General features: G+C 40.5%; 2 protein-coding genes across 2 annotated transcripts; one reads left to right on the top strand and one right to left on the bottom strand.

The window, feature by feature from the left end:
- The first annotated feature begins 1,753 nt into the window (after positions 1 to 1,753).
- On the top strand, positions 1,754 to 12,212 carry smarcad1a (SNF2 related chromatin remodeling ATPase with DExD box 1a). The gene is made up of 23 exons (XM_074670773.1): positions 1,754 to 2,243; positions 2,722 to 2,836; positions 2,935 to 3,049; positions 3,145 to 3,214; positions 3,617 to 3,705; positions 3,986 to 4,087; positions 4,193 to 4,271; positions 4,372 to 5,015; positions 5,436 to 5,632; positions 5,964 to 6,054; positions 6,486 to 6,585; positions 6,813 to 6,872; positions 7,443 to 7,518; positions 7,611 to 7,746; positions 7,896 to 8,027; positions 8,227 to 8,322; positions 8,620 to 8,737; positions 8,838 to 8,953; positions 9,037 to 9,225; positions 9,327 to 9,445; positions 9,530 to 9,712; positions 10,173 to 10,282; positions 11,455 to 12,212. The coding sequence occupies exons 1-23, from the start codon at positions 2,132 to 2,134 to the stop codon at positions 11,514 to 11,516; spliced, it is 3,111 nt and encodes a 1,036-aa protein (XP_074526874.1). The 5' UTR covers positions 1,754 to 2,131; the 3' UTR covers positions 11,517 to 12,212.
- Positions 12,213 to 13,131: 919 nt separating this feature from the next.
- On the bottom strand, positions 13,132 to 16,391 carry prf1.5 (perforin 1.5). Its single transcript, XM_074670639.1, has 5 exons — positions 15,893 to 16,391; positions 15,339 to 15,614; positions 14,914 to 15,185; positions 14,417 to 14,558; positions 13,132 to 14,265 (listed from the first exon to the last, which is right to left on the bottom strand). The coding sequence occupies exons 2-5, from the start codon at positions 15,606 to 15,608 to the stop codon at positions 13,378 to 13,380; spliced, it is 1,572 nt and encodes a 523-aa protein (XP_074526740.1). The 5' UTR covers positions 15,609 to 15,614; positions 15,893 to 16,391; the 3' UTR covers positions 13,132 to 13,377.
- Between the last annotated feature and the right edge of the window lie 78 nt (positions 16,392 to 16,469).

Raw genomic sequence — 16,469 nt, 5'->3', positions numbered from 1 at the left:
ATCCACGACCAATCACATGTTTGAGTCATAATTGTCAGCAGCCTTGATAGACTTAAAAGTGTTTACATTTAAGCAACTCTTAAAAGCAGAAGGTTTTTCCTTGTAATGGACCCTGTCCATTAGGTTATCAGTGAAAAGGGGTAGAACTCTAGTGTACAGCTTTGGATCTTGATATGTTAACAGAGTGCCATCAACACACACATCAAAGAATTCAAAACTTAAAAATTGACTACATCACTTACCCTTGTCTTTGTCCAACATTTGTATTTGCTGCCCCCTGTTGACCAGTTACTGACTCAGCAGTAACTGAGTGGATGCAGATCTGAGTTTAGCATCCCATTTAAAAAAAAAAACACAGAAATAAGAAAGCAGATACAAATACTGATACATTTTTATCCAACAATTTGTGAAACTTGAATACAAAACAGGTCACAAAATCAAAGCTAAAACAAAATATAATATCTTTTACAATTAATCTAGAGGTTCTGTTTCTACTACCCTTTCAAAGCAAACTTTGTTTGCTCAGTCAAAGGAGCAAACCATTTATGAATTACTTATTTGAATCCTATATTCTACATATTTTTGGATGCTACATCTTTGGATTCAGTAAAGTTTTTCTACATAATATTCCTGTTACTGAATTATGGATTGTTGCTCCCTGCACCACTCCTAGAGCCTCCATCTCAAGTCAATGAAGTGAAGATTTTTTTTTTGTCTTTAAAAACAACTATCTCACAAAAGTAGGCTAAATGGTGAGTTTAACTAAGCAAACTGGGTTTTTTCAATATTTCTTTATTGCTATGAAAGATAATCCCTGGATACAGTTATGTCCTTAACTTGTAGATATTTTAAACAAATCATAAATGGTAACCCTCAATCAATTTGATTTGTTGCACACTGGAATGCCTTCCAAATTAATGGACACATGGCTACTTCATCATCAGCCGTGTGTTGCATTTGTGCGCCTCAGTTGGTCCAGAGTCTGAGTTGAGAGGCCATGATGTTTAATAAAAGAGAACCCTCTTAACGAGTCAAATCTCATAGTTATGGCATTGTTTCTAATAATTTTGACGTGATACATATGATACATGAGATGAGATACCAAGACATAAGTATACTCTATTTTATGTAATATTGCCCATTCTTTTTTATTGGTGAAAATTGGCTTCTATACAAATTTGTGAATAATAATAAAAAAGAGTTCTTTACCCACGGAGTTAATGACGACTATGACATTGTGTCGTACTATTTCCGTGCCAAGTTTGTGGTGTTTTGTTCGGACTTGTTTTCTCAAAGGGCGCTCCTCCCTTCTTCACGTGTACGACCCTACGAAGCTATCTTTTTCTATAAAGCAGTATAGGGATGCCGTAAAAGTGTACAATCCTCCAATAATGTGGGTACTTGAGCACAGACCAATAGTTTAATATTCATAATAGTTTCTAATTTACCTGTGGACAATGACCTTACATCACGCGTCAAAGATTTCACAAGGGAAGCTGGATCGATGATCAAGATAGTTCACCTCAACATGTAATTACACCTGTCACTGGGGAAGAACACTGTTTGCTGTTCACTGCATGTGGTGGTTCAACCGGGGACAGATTAGACTTCTATTAGTAATTCAAAAGACTATTATGTGTGTATGTGTGAGTCCATGGGGGAATGGCACTGTAATAAACAGTTCATACGTGTATATGAAACTAAATTTAAGCACCTCGGGAAGTACATCACAGAGCATTATCTTGACATGACTAGCAGTTTCCGCTGCCACCTCTCTTCTGACCAATGAGCACAACCCGCTTAGCATCCTCCAGCCTCGCTGCTGGAGTTAGCGGGAAAACGGCTGTGGTTCTGACACTTCAGAAAGAAGCTGGACCTCACATCTGTCCTTAGTTCTTGTTTTTTTTTCCCGGATCGAGAGATTTTTGAAAAGTTTAATTTGGAGTCGTGTCACTCTATAACCACCGTCTTTCCTGCACCGCTGTCTTGGCTCCTACGCTAACACCCGGCGCTAGTTAACATTAGCGTACATGTTAGCTAAGAGGAGTGCTGGGCTTCATGCGTCAGGACAGAAAAACACTGCCACAGAGACAAAGAACTGCCGCTTTTAGTGAAGACAGGGGCTGTTGAAATGAGTCTTTTCAATTTAGACCGGTTTCGTTTCGACAAGAAGGTAGCGAAGACAAACACAGAGCCGGGCAGAGGCTCCGAAAGTCCTGAGTCCGAGAAAGAGAACAAGCCAGGTAACGACCAGATGTTTGGTAACATGGATTCAGTCATCATGTGGTTAGGATGACAATGCCAGATGGAAGCTCATGGAGCAAAAGTAGTTTTTTTTTCTTCTTACAGAAAGGATTGACATGTTCTGACAAAGTCTTGTATTGAGAAAGGTTGTGTAAAGGAATTTTAGAAATGGCTGTGAGCGGGGACTCTTTTCTCCTTAAAGATTTAAACATGAGTACTTCCATCTCATTATTTCACCACACGATCCTCTGAAATCAAGGAGTGATATGGGTGATATAAACTGCAGCTTTTCTAACAAAATTATTGGAGCTGTTTTGACTGTTACTCTTATGCCACCCTCGCTCTACCCCATTATGATACGATACATACAGAAGGTTGTTGGCATGTGCCATGGCATTCTGTCTTTCTTTTCAAATGATCAAGATAACATGTTTACATGATGAAATAAAGTTTCCCCTAATTTCAATTGCTTCGTAGCTGCAATGAAACGCGCCAAAGCTACAAAGCCCCATGCCCGAGGAGTGGTTTTTGATGATGAGGATGATGAACCTTCAGGGACTAAAATCAACGTATCACAAAACAGAAAAAACAGGTATGTGTCACCTTTAATGAAAAAAGTTTAATTCCTCAAATCTTGTGCTTGCTTTTTCATTTAATTGTATTGATGCAAACCTTTCTTTTTTTTTAAAGAAACATAAACCATGCAGAACGTGGTCAAATGGATGGTGAAGACCAAGAAACTGAGGGGAAAATGAACAAATTGGTGGAGATTTTTCCTCAGCTCTCAAGGACTCAGTTGTTAGAAGTGAGTTGAGATTAAGTAGAGAGGGTACACCTTTCTGTTTGGGCCATTTATGCGTTTTGGAAAATTATAATGACATAATTTTGTCCTGGTTTCAGGTCATAGGCAGCACAAGCACATTGGAAGGAGCTATTGCTTCATGCATTTACAAGTTTGGTGATAAAGAAGGTAAGTGATAACTCAAGTTAACCTGACTTGGAGAGAATGTGGACATGAACCAGGCCCGTAATGTTTGTAAGCTGGAGGCTTGAGTTGAAGTTTGAAAAAATATTTAAGCTGAAGGAAGCATGAAAGCATCATAAAAATAACAATAGTCTAAACATTAAAAAATATTCAAATTATTGTTTTGATTATGCATTGAGTGTTTTCAGACCCATGAGGTAAATGAAAGCTTAATGCAGGGGGTCTGTGTTCCAAGTGATAATAAATTAGAGAAGACAAAAAATACCAATTCTGCAAAAATGTCTGTTAAAATGTTTTTATTTTAGCGCAAGAGACTTATTCCTGCTCACTTTTGTCAACCAGTTGACTGAATACCTTATTGTTTTTTTGGCAATTTTGTCTTTTTAGAACGAGGCAGAAAAAGAAAACAGGATGGATCTAGCAGTTCTCAGGAAAGTGCTCCAAGTCAACCCATCAAGAAGAAGAAGTCATCACAGGTCAGGTTACTGATGTTACTGTGTAAGGTTATCTTATTTTGAAAGATGACACAACATAAACTTGTTTTCAGTTTCTTCTTCAACTCTTTTTTTTCATGTCAATCAAACCAGTTAAAATAATTAATGTGGTAGTGTTTGAAAAAATGTGCTGAATCTAGAGGATCATGTAGATTGAATCTTCATGGTGACAGAATTAACAATCCACTTTTTAGATTTTAAGTTTGAATTGAAGTGTAAGGAAAATGGCTCCTTCATCATTGTCTTGTGTTAAAAACATAAGGTTTCTGATGACGAAGATGACAACAGCCATGTGCCAAGCTTTAAGAGGCAGGAAGTTATGGTCCAAAGACTGCAGAAAAGGTTCCCTGACCTGGACAAGGAGGTGAAGACACCAGGACATGTTTCATATAACAATTGTCTCTCATTACTGGGTTATATTGCAATGAAGAACCTTGTAAGGTTTTACTTTATTTCATGTTCATTACAGGAGCTTCGCATGGTGCTGCAGGAACATGAATGGCGCGATGAAGACGCTCTGCAGGCTCTTCAGTTGTTTTATGATCAAGGTACAAACATGGTGACCGTCGGTTAAACCAAAACATTTGTCTCCTGATCTTATTCTGACTCTGACTTCAGCACAAATTGATTTTCTTTTTCTATTTTAAGAGAATAATGGTGCTGTCACCTCTGAGGATGAAGAAGAGAAGTCCAGTGAATCAAAAAGCAAAGCCAAGTCAGGCAGTAACTGCAAGAAGGGGACGCAGCACAACAACGATACAGATGATAGTTCGGATGATACAGATGCAACAAAAGACAGCGAGGACGAATCAGACTCAGACAACAGCAGAAGAAACACTTCTACTCTAACTTCATGGCTTACAAAAAGTTCTGCCACAGTATCCTCATCCTCCTCAGTTAACAAAAAAACTACCTCTTATTCACTGAAGCCAATCAAGTCCTCAGCCTCGGCCTCCACCTCCTCCTCTTCCTCTGTGGCGCAGACACTGTCCAGGTTCAGCAGTGGGACCAGCATAGCCAAGAAGCAGGCAGCAGAGAGCAAAAAGAAGGCGCGCGCCGCAAATGAACACATCAGCTCAGAAGAAGAAGATGATGAAGACATGGTCAGCAGTGAGTTTGAAGACTCAGACGAGGAGCTGGACACTAAAGGCGGCATGACAGATCTGAAGAAGGAGATACTCTTATTCTTTCGGGAAGCTTCAGTAGATGAGCTGACGCTGATCGCTGGCTGCTCTGTTAAAAAGGCCATGAAGATAGTGGAGCTCAGGCCCTATAAAAAATGGGAGGACATGGTGAGAGAGAGAGTGTGTGTGTGTGAACATATTTTTATTATTTAGCCAAGAAACGCCTAGTAGTCATGCAGGTGGCTCTTGCATGTCAAAAATCAGCTTGCACTTTTTGTGTTGCATAAACACAGAGTGGGTTGATCTCGTCCTCGGCTGAACACCTGGTCGATGGCTTTTGTGACACGTTAAATCTACACTTAAACAAAACATTCCTTAGCCTAATGAATAGCAGAACACTTGACTTCTCGTCATATCTCCTCATGTTTTGTCATCAGATTCTCAAAAAATTTTTTTTGAACATTTATCAGTCAGCAAACAATAAATATTAATGAAAAGCTGCACAGTGATTGCAGTTGGCTGTCATGGTGCTATAAAAGGGCAGGGAAGAATTATATTCGCTTGTAAGGAAGTGTCTTATCTCCTCAGGTTGACGTCTTCCATAAGGGTAACGGACTGTCAGAGGACTTACTGACGGGCTGCAAAGTTGTTCTCAAAGAGCGAAAGGTTGTCCTGGGGCTGATGTCCAAATGTGAGACCATTTCCACGAAAATGACAAAACAGGTCAACTTTTTGATGGAGACGGGCACAGGGGCCATGAAACAGCCCAGTGTGCTCAACAGCCAGTGAGTAAAATGCACACACGAAATAATCTCATCAACTCATGGCCATTTAAAATAGTTAACTCAGCACAAATTAAGAAGTTCTGTTTTCAGACTGATTCTGCAGGTTTTAAGGAAAAAGCAATATATATTGCAGCAGTTTTTCAATAAGAAAGGACAAGGAGATTTGCACCTGATGAAAGCAGGCCTGCACAAAACGAGGAAGAAATATGAAGTGCAATGAGCAAATTTTCTCATTAGTCTGAACATTTTAAATCCACCTTTTGAGCAATGAATGATGCAGTAGGACTCAAACGCACCTTACAGTATTTCTTGCTGCTTTTTGTTATTTTAGGTTCAAGTTAAAACCCTATCAGCTGATTGGTCTGAACTGGCTGCTGCTCCTGCACGATCACAACCTGAGTGGCATCCTTGCTGATGAAATGGTAAGGCAACCAGCAGAAGACCTTTTGTAAAGTGACAGTTTGCACTGCCAATATTTGCAAGGTGTTGAGTAGTTTCCTAAAGAAAAGAAAGAAAAACTTCATGTTACTTTGAAAACTGGACTCCAGGCACTTGTTGCTCCTTCAAGTCGGCACTTGATGAATGATGTTCAGTCACTACAGCAGCTTGCTTTGTGGGCTTGTAGCCATCTTGCAGGTGAATCAACAATCTGTTAGCACAGAATGGCAGTGACAGAAGTAAGAGCTGTGATCTGTTAGTGCTGATACATCAAGTCTGAGGAACAGCACATCAACGCAGTCCCAGATGTTCAAATGTCGTATTCATCTTTCCACCTGGCTCTTTGTTTTCCTCATCTTTTTGTTGAAACCTGACTGACTTTGTTTTTTTCTCTGCCTTTCACGTCTTCTCTCAGGGTTTGGGGAAAACCATCCAAGCTATAGCTTTTTTGTCCCAGCTTTACCAGAACGGGATTGAAGGTCCTCATCTCATCGTTGTTCCAGCCTCTACACTGGGTAACCGTCGACTCCAACATCCATCATCTTTGTGTGAAGGGAAAAACACTTTTTTTGTAATTGAAGAAAACGATGGTTGTAATTTCCATCACAGTGAAGCTCTTTCATCGTACCACCCACCACACCAAGCTATACCTGAGATAATGTTACTTTGTTCTGCAATGAGTTAATCATTTTAACGTTAAAAAACTATTTTGTGTCCTGATTTCATTCTCCCTGCTCTGTAGATAACTGGGTCAGAGAGCTGAAGCTGTGGTGTCCAAGTCTTAAAGTTCTCATCTATTATGGTAAGACTCCTCAGCGCCTCACCCATTTTTTATTTATTTATTTTTTTTTTGAATTTCACCTTACAATTGGTTAGACGAGTATCCACTGCACTCAGTTGAGCAAAAAGGAGGTTAGAAAGAATGTGTTGGCTTGTGTTCGGACAGCAGTAGCAATAAACTCAGAGGAGAGCTTCCTTTCTAACCAGTGGATCAGATAGGTGAAAGGATGAAGCTGATAAATAAGACAGTATGTTATTTCTCGGCTGTGCTCTTGTGAGTCTCTGTAGTGCCTTTATTCGCAGTGTTTTCACAGTTTTGTATGGCATTGATAAGATCAGAGAGTTCAAATTAGAGTCTGTTTTGCCTTTCAGGAAAAAAAAAACTTTGCAGTAAAATTAATTTGATTTGCACCCTTCCCTTTTTCTTACTACACACTCACATATTCAGATTTGACACAGTCTGTTCCCTTTTTTGTTTTTGATAATCTATGTTATATTGTACGATATTGATACAAAGCCAAATTTCTTATTTATTTGATTTATTCCAAAATCTGTTGTGAATGATTTTCGTTGTGATTGATGTCCCTCACAGGATCCATGGAGGACCGTCGCTACCTCAAACATGATATCCTCACTGAAGCTGTTGAGTTCAACGTCATAGTGACCACGTGAGTGTGCACACATAATCTATCGCATCAACTAAAAAGGGGCTGTTATGAAGCAGAGAGAATACATGTAACTGTGTTTGGTTTTATTTCAGGTATAATTTGGCCATTGGAAACGACAGCGACCGCAGCCTTTTCAGGAAGCTTAGTCTGAAATATGCTGTGTTTGATGAGGGTCACATGCTCAAGAACATGAACTCCCTGCGATACCGCCACCTGATGACCATCAATGTAAGTTCTCTGAACTCTGGCATTTCTTTTCTAACAACATCCCCCACTTTGCTTTTCTTATTTCTTAACATTAATTCACCTTTGTTTCAGTAACAGCCTACAGTGCTGTACTTAACATTAAGTTCATATTACCTCTCTCATCCATGCAGGCTGAGCATCGTTTGCTGCTGACAGGAACTCCTTTACAGAACAACCTCTTGGAGCTGATGTCCCTCCTTAACTTTATCATGCCTTCCATGTTCTCCAGCTCGACTACGCAGCTCTCTAAAATGTTTTCTATGGTGAGTGAAAACGTGTCCTCTTTGATGTTAAATCATAGATGCTCTGGTATCAACACTTGGGTCCAAAACCTTGAGTATTTTCCCCAATCCTCACTAGTGTTTTACTCCCTTTGAAGTGTTGCAAGTCCTTTTACCAGCACAGAGCTTTTTTAACCAACCATGTGACTTCAGTGTGTAACTTCTGTTTGTCATTTGTCAGAAATCCCATGAGGAGCAGAGCAGGTTCGAGAGGGATCGTATTTCTCAGGCCAAACTCATCATGAAACCTTTTATCCTCAGAAGAGTCAAGAGTGAGGTGAGTCGAAACTGGCACTGCTGAGTTTGTGTTGTGTATTAACTATTCTGTAAAGTAACCCAGGGCACCCAAGCATCCACACCCTTCAGTTTTGACATTATATAATAACTTTAGATGATGCTCTTGTCTGCTTCTTACTGACATACAAGGCACATCAAATTTCATTATTGTTGTTTTCCTTACTTTTGTTAAAAAGCAAAACTTTAAGCATCTTCCTCAAGAAACCAAAAGGTCATGAAGTCAGTTAAACCCGTTGTAAGTACTGTGAATAACAAACACAACTTTGCGCATTTCCAGGTCCTCAAACAGCTGCCAGCCAAGGAAGAGAAGGTGGAGTTCTGCTCAATGAGTGAGAAGCAGGAGGTGCTCTATCAAACCCTCTTAAAGAAAATGAAAGGTTCCATCAATGGCGAGAGTAAGTCTGTGTTTCTGATCTCTGTGGTACACCAGAATATTTGTCTCGTAAATTAGAGGAGTGAATGAGTGCCTGTTTATCTCCTGCATTGTCAACGCAGAGCGTGAGCTGTGTAATGTCATGATGCAGCTGAGGAAGATGGCCAACCACCCACTCCTTCATAGACAGTACTACACCACAGAAAAGCTCAAAGCCATGAGCAAACTCATGCTCAAGGTAAGTCCCACTTTCATAAAACTACACAAAGTTAACAAAGAGTGTTTGATACTTCCTCCATTCTGCTTTCTTTTCCTCCGTAGGAGCCAACTCACTTTGATGCAGAGCCTGCTCTGATCCAGGAAGACATGGAAGTGATGTCAGACTTTGAGCTGCATAATCTGTGCAAGCAATACTCCTCCATCAGCTCCTATAAGCTTGAAAACAGTTTGCTGCTTGACTCTGGGAAATTCCACCACCTCACTGAGCTGCTGGCCTCACTCAGAAACAAGGTGGAGACACGTGCAGAATGATATCTATGAGTATGCAGGGTGTGGTATGGTTTATAAACAGAAATGATATCATGGATTATAAATTTCCTTTCACCCTGCAGGGAGACAGAGTGGTGTTATTCAGCCAGTTCACCATGATGCTGGACATCGTGGAAGTGCTGCTGAAACATTTGAAGCACCGTTATGTCAGGCTGGATGGAAGAACACCTATAGCTGACAGGTCTGTTGTTCAGTACATTCAAGTCAGCTCGAGAATGATTGACTTAAAGAAGTTTCTAAAGCAGCCTCTTCCTTTCTCCTGCAGGATTGTGTTGATTGATGAGTTCAACACAGATCCTGACATATTTGTGTTCCTGTTGTCGACGCGTGCGGGTGGCCTGGGCATCAACCTCACATCAGCTAACGTTGTCATCCTGCACGACATAGACTGCAATCCTTACAACGACAAACAGGCAGAGGACAGATGTCACCGTGTAGGCCAGACCAAGTAAGAGAGTTGGATTTACAAAGCCTGCTTTAGACTTCTGCGTCCAATCAACACCGTAGCTCTGTGAAGACCCACCTCCTCCAAAATAAAACAACCTGAGAAAATAATGCTGACTGCAAGCTCTGTGATTGGTCCACTGGGTGCTTTGTGACATACAGCAACATCTCTCTGCTCAAATATAGCACACTACACTTGAAATCAAAGCAAAAAGGCTGGTAGAAAACATGGTGATCATCATACTGACAATGCAGACACATCCCTGCGGAAGTATGTAATGCTCTCAGTTGTGCTAGCCAATAAGGCGTAGGGTCAACACAGAAGCATAAACCAGGCTTAACTCTTCTTCTGACAGTTTCTGACCTAATGAAGCCTTTCAAAGGGCCTCTGTTTTCTGCTTATAGATAAAATATCTCTCCTGAAAACTTAATACAAAACATTGATTTATGTTTGTGTGTCTAAGGACTGTCAAGGTGATAAAGCTGATCAGTAAGGACAGCATAGAGGACTGCATACTGCAGCTGGGCCAGAAGAAACTGAAGCTGGAACAAGACATGACAGCTGCTGAAGAAGGTAAGGATGTAAAAATAGACATCTACTCTAATAGATTTAAATTATCCTATTGAAGCCAAAATGACAACCATTTTTACAGAGACATGTATTCTGGTGTTACAAAAACTGTGTCCTAAATGAGAAATGATCTTAGGGAAATTCCAAGCTCCTGCTTCATCCTAAACCTTAATCATGGGGCTCTGACAAAACGCAACTCCGTGTCATTTGTTGGTAAAAAGTAGAGCTTCCCTAGCCGATACGATACCCATTATTTGTAGTAAAGGAGGCCGATAACCGATATTTGAAGCCAATATTAATTTGCAGTCAAAGTGCAAATATTGGTGTCAAAATTTGGAACAAAACAAACTCCAACACTTAACTTCATTCAAATACCTTTAATCATGAGTTTATTTAGCAGCTCCCAGGCTTAGCAGCATGTTTTATAAAGTTAAATGAAAATAAAAAAAATAAATAGCTTAAGTTTTCTACAGTAAATAGTTTTCCAAAATGTCATTGTAACTGTAATAACTGCACTGCTGATTAGCTATTACCAGAGCCACGGCTCTGCTTGTAACCAATCAGATGGTACTGTGGGTGGGACAGCTCTGGGGACTGAGTAGTGACTGCAGACAGCGGCGCGGCTTAAATTTGTTTCTTATCAACCATTGGATGAAAAGAAAGACCGATGCCAATATGCCTCAAAATGCCAAATATTGGCCCCGATAATCGGCTTGGCTGATAATCGGTCCATTCCTAGTAAAAAGGCATCCCAAGGTTTTTCTTTTAAACTTAATTTATAGAAAGAACAAAAACAAACAGGACTCTTTTTTTGTTTTAAATGTGGGTGGATCAAACCTGTCATGAAGAAAACACAAACAAGTGTTTGGGGAAAGGAATGCCTCAACCTACACAGGCTGATGTGCAGTGGATGTTGTGTATAAGGAAATAGCAATGGTGGGATTAATTGTGTTTCAATAAAATTATATCAAGTGAATGAAGCTCAACATGTAAATATATATAAAGATGTGGAGAAGTTGTTTCCAGGTGATGTAATGAATGAGTAACAGCAGGGAAGGGACCAATCATACATCCGGAGAGTTCTTGAGCTATTTATTCCAGCAGTCACTAAGTAGAGTATTTATTGCGCTCTTTTTTCCTGATGTAAAAATAAAAACTGCACATTTGTTGTCCAGGTGATGAGGGAACCATACCTGAAGATATGGCGTCTTTGCTCAAAGCCTCACTGGGACTGTGATTTACAAACACTTAAGTCTGAAGACTGTACAAACGCACTTGAAGTTTGCATTTCTGTGTTTCTGGGCAGACTTGAGTGTTCTGACTGAACACACAAACACCTTTGTGTCTACATGAGAAAACTACTGAACCATATGCTGCCATGCAAAGAAGCTGTAATGATACAACCCTATCCACTGTTCAGTGCGGCAGTTGTGCCTAAAATGTTTTTTACAGTTTTTTTCTCCTCCTGACAGCAAGTCCAGAATAAAAGAGGGATACAAAAATGTTGCCTTTTCACTGTAATATACTCTGCATGTTCTTCAGGAGTTTTGGGCTGAAAAGACTTGAACAAATTTTAAAGTTGAGACCAAACTGTTACTATTGCAGCATGTGTTGAGGTTGTTTAACACTTGTCTAACTGAACACGAGTATCTTCTTCTAAGTCAGAGCCTAAAGTTGCAGCATGTTGGTAAGAAAAGCAATGCCTTCTGGCAGTCTGGTGCAGAATGTTTTGCAAGGAAATTGAGTCAACATACCTGATGAGTCAGTGTGGCAGAATGAGCAGTTGTTTCCTATCCTTTTTACCAGAGCTGTATTTTCCCTCATCGGTCTGCCATCTCTCATAACAAAAACATTACCTCAAAGATCTTATTGCAGTAACCCCAAACAAAAAGCAGGCTCTTTTCACAGGAAGTGTTCATATTGATGTAATCCCCTTTTTTTGTACTCCCACATAGTCCTGACAGTCATGATGCAGCATAAAGTAAGTCAAGTATCTGGTGTCCCTCTGAATATAATGTGCTGAGGTTTATCCTTATTTTAAATCAGTCATTTCTTTGGGCACAGGTAGGCCGACGTTTTCATCTAAATATATCTCGATTCAATGTTGTAGCCCTCTTAAAGCTCTTCAGTTTTTTTGGTGTGTAAAACGAGAAAAATAAATATAAACATGACAAAGAATGTACTGGGTAAAATTGGTGCTTCAACTCCTGATAAATATCTCAAGCCAAGCAACCGGAAAGGTAATGAATGGAGGAAGCACCTGCTGCATTCATGTACTGTATAAGTAGCCCGTGTGTTATAACTGTTAATGTGTTTCTGTAAAAGCTTTTTGACGTCATTTGTATGTTTTTAAAGTTACTGTTTAGAATAAATGATAAAAATTGGATTAAATGTTTGTGTGGTCACTGGTACTAACAGCTGTTAAATAATGTTTTACTGACATTGAAACTCAATATGCTGTTCAGCATCAGAAAGGTTTAAGTGTGATGAGGTGATTCGGTTTGAATAGGAATCTGCCAAAACATTATGAGACAAAAATAACTGGGATGTGGATGTGGAAGTGCCAAAAATGTCAGTTCCTCAAGCGTCTAAACCCCTGGAAACCAAAACTGAGTGTGGAAAGTTTACTTCTCTTAAAGTACACACTAATGGAGGTTGATTCCTTTAGTCATCTTGAAAGTTTTTGTTTATATGTATCATACACACTTCTTCCAAAAACTAAAGTGATAAAAATAGAATTTTTACAGCCATAGGAATAAATAAAAAGTATTGAGATGCATCAGAAATAACTAAAGTTGATGGACAACAGTGATTTAAAATCCCTTTAATTATGTACAAAGATCTTACCTTTGATTGACCTGTACTTTCACATTAAAGACATTTTTTTTCAAAATAATTCCAAAACTATTTAAAGTTTACATTGATAAAAGTGTTAAAGAAGAATAAAAAAAATTCTTTGGCAACCAAAACAATGTCATTGAGAAGCAACAATTACAAAAGTTGACAGACGTTTCATGAAACTCTGGTTCATAAAATTTAACACTACATATTTGTATCAAGAAAACACTAATCTGTACTCTAGAACATTGTCTAATAATCTACTCAGCATTCGGAGAGTATCGTCCACACCTGAATCCTGTCAAATGAGCATCACATTTGATGCTGTAGCTGAAATACAGGACTCCTTTTTTCAGCTGACAGCTCAGCGATCGACTCCCTCGTTCAGGGAAGACAACGCATCTCCCTGCTACATCGTTATAGATCACATCTCTGTCCCAGACTTCAAACCTCAACTCCTGACCCAGCTCCACAGATCCAAAGTTATAGGTGGCATTCCAAACTGGGTCGTTGTTATCCATTACCGTATCCGTCTCCTCGTACATGCCGCCGTAGAAGATCTTCACATAGGCATCAGTTTTTGTGAAGGTGTCCGCTCTCAGACCTGCAGCTCTGTGGATCTCTAGTTTGAGAGTTCCTCTTCCAGCCCTTAAAGGACAGCAGTTATGGTCCAGGTTCGGAGTCGGGGAGCAGTTCTTGAGACCAAACTGCTCCTCCTTCAGCTGGTTTTCTTTGATATACTGAGAGATGGTGCTTCTCAGATTAGCACTGACCTGTGAGTCTTCGACCAGATTATGCAGAGGAAAGATGGCATAAGAAACTACATCAGGGTTGTCATGGAGGCTGTTCATCCAGCTGTTGTATGCTTCAGATGGGTCCTGTTGGTAGAGGATGTCTGGGAAGTACCTCTCCCCTCCGATGACCTCAATCTTATGGGTCATGAAGCCTTGGTAGAAGCCCATGCTCATGTTACCCTTCAGGAGGTCATCGCATTTGTTCGAAAATGATGCATTCCCGGGGACGAAGCCCAGAGCCATTCGGAGTTCAAGATTCAGGCAGTATTTGACCTCTCTTTCAGAGAAGCCCTTCAGTGTGGCCAGGCAGGTCCTGAAGGCGGTGATCCGCTTCACCTTACCACCCAGCTGGACCTATGGGAGAGACCAACAGATGAAGTCTGCAGTGTACAATGCGACCTGTTTAAAACCAAGTTCAACATCTTTTTCTCTTTTCTAACTTTTGAGCAATATACAAAGTAGACATTCTGCATCAAAGCACTGCAGAGTTTATCCACCACCTGACCTGGTGTATGTAGTGAGTTCCATAGGTGTCTATAAGCCGTCTGTATAGGGCTCTTTCTTGGTTTGTGTTCATACTCTGTGGGAGTCTCCTCAGATGTTTGGTGAACTCCGTACTCAGCTGGGGGTGATCTGCTAGCCTGTAGCTGAAATAAACAAACAACATATCGAGTTAACAGTAATACAACACAACAGCTGAGTCCTGTATGGCAAACCCCAGATTGGTTGAACCTTAAGTTATACTGACAACAACATGTCTTTTAAGGGAAGCTTTGTTTCACATTAGAATAAAACTTTTCCTTGCTCAAGCTCATTCCTAAACAAGGAAGAAATCTATAATAAAATACAAATGTATCATCATACATACATGCAACTCTCACTATGGGCCACATTTAGACACTGTAAGATTTAATCTCATGTCAAACCAGCCTTACTACTTAAGTAAGTCTATATACATGACATCAATCTGCAGGATCTTTTCCAACCTGCGCTTTTCTTTACCTGTAGTATGTGCAACTGATTTCATGGATTGCAAATGTGGCCTTGTCCACACTGTGCTGCGCACGAGCAAACTTTGCCAAATCTGAGCGGCTCCCTCCCAGCAAGGCCTTCCCAATATTATCCAGATTCAGACCCATATCCCAGTTGTTGTTGACCAGGGAGTTGGAGCTACGCAGCAGTGAGTCCACAGAGTGGTGAAGGGCGCTAGACAGCTGTTTACTGCAGCGGCTGAAGGGGCGCCAGTCGAGTACAGCAGCTGGGAGCCTTTGAATCTGAGGAAGAAGGCAGGGTGGGGGGGAAAAGTATTTATCTGAAGTGCATGATAATGAGATGAAAAAAAGGGCAAAGAGAAGCCAAGAAAAAGTGGTTTGCATTGAAGGAGTGAACATTTCAGATTTAACAGTAAATCACAGGTTCAGTTTTACCTGCCCATCCTGGAAGCGGTTGGGACACAGTGTACAGGTCTGGTTGTCAGTAAGAGGGCCTTTGACATTTATGACATATGCTCCAGTTCGACGCATCCGCACCACATCGAAACCCTCCCCTGCTAGGTTATGGCCAGGAACAAAGGGGGCTTTCTCACACTCTGACCCTGAGCTGATCCAACAGCTCTGGACTCTGCAGACCTCTAACATGACCAGCGCGGCCAACATAAACAGGACAGAGCTGCTCCATTTGTTTCTTCCAGCGTACATTGTTGTCTAGATAGAGCAACACACGAGGAGTGAGAAGTGAGAAAACTTTTTATTTTAACAACAGCTTTTTTATTCTAAAGCTGGATTTAACAAAGAGGTGGAGGTTAAAAACATAACAGGCAGTTGCAATGTTGGTCTTTCAGTTAAAACAAAATTCCTCATTGCAGTCTAAAAGGTTACTTTTGGTAGCCAACAATATTTATGTTGCAGTACATGCAGTTAATCTTCTAACTCTTCCTGCATTTAAATTAGAATAGCCATGAAAACTGGACATGCATTCTTACCTTAAGCTGTATTTTGTCTGTCCTCCTTCAAACTGTATCTCTGTTGTCCTCCAGGAATTGCTGAGCTGCAGCTTTCTTCGCTGACTAAAATATTAAAATTCTTCAAATTTTGACAGAAGAAAAATGCATGTGTGGAGCTTCCCTTTCTTTGCTAACCTCATCGATGGCACAGCAGTGCAAACGATGAAGCGCAAACTGACTAAAGTCCAGATCCTGCTGAATATAAATCACAGCTGAGTGAGCAAGCTTTGGCTTTACTGGCAGGCTGCGCTGAAAGCCTGCCGGGTGCACGCCTTTGTCTGCTGTCCGCCTTTTGAAAATGCCCAAGAAGGGAGTTCCCCTCTTCCAGTTTTGTTTATCCGTCTCTCTCTATCCCTCTCTCTTTCTCTTTCTCTCTACCCCCTCTCTATCCCCCAAGGCCATGATGATTTCCTCAGCATGAGTGGGTTTGTTTTCATGTTCATGACCCAGCTTTATGAGTCCCTCGCAGCTGTGTGTGTTTGAGTATGGTTGTGTGTGCACGTGCATGTGTGGGGGAGGGACATTGTTGTACAGTCACGCGATAAAAGATGCACAT

The sequence above is a fragment of the Halichoeres trimaculatus genome, unplaced genomic scaffold (assembly GCF_033239565.1).
Source record: "Halichoeres trimaculatus isolate MK-OKI-2021-1 unplaced genomic scaffold, fHalTri1.1 fHalTri1_scaffold_5, whole genome shotgun sequence".
In the NCBI taxonomy this organism is placed as follows: Eukaryota; Metazoa; Chordata; class Actinopteri; order Labriformes; family Labridae; genus Halichoeres; species Halichoeres trimaculatus.
Note: the sequence above shows the minus strand (reverse complement) of the source record. Positions and strands in the feature narration are given on the sequence as shown.

What these genes read in the sequence shown, in the direction of transcription:
- smarcad1a (XM_074670773.1), top strand. Translation starts at nt 2,132, where the DNA reads ATGAGTCTTTTCAATTTAGACCGGTTTCGTTTCGACAAGAAGGTAGCG. An exon ending in CCCAGTGTGCTCAACAGCCA is followed by an intron (nt 5,633 to 5,963) that starts GTGAGTAAAATG and finishes TTGTTATTTTAG; the next exon opens with GTTCAAGTTAAAACCCTATC. An exon ending in GCCACCTGATGACCATCAAT is followed by an intron (nt 7,747 to 7,895) that starts GTAAGTTCTCTG and finishes TCATCCATGCAG; the next exon opens with GCTGAGCATCGTTTGCTGCT.
- prf1.5 (XM_074670639.1), bottom strand. Translation starts at nt 15,608, where the DNA reads ATGTACGCTGGAAGAAACAAATGGAGCAGCTCTGTCCTGTTTATGTTG. An exon ending in ACCGCTTCCAGGATGGGCAG is followed by an intron (nt 15,186 to 15,338) that starts GTAAAACTGAAC and finishes CTTCTTCCTCAG; the next exon opens with ATTCAAAGGCTCCCAGCTGC. An exon ending in ATCAGTTGCACATACTACAG is followed by an intron (nt 14,559 to 14,913) that starts GTAAAGAAAAGC and finishes TGTTTATTTCAG; the next exon opens with CTACAGGCTAGCAGATCACC.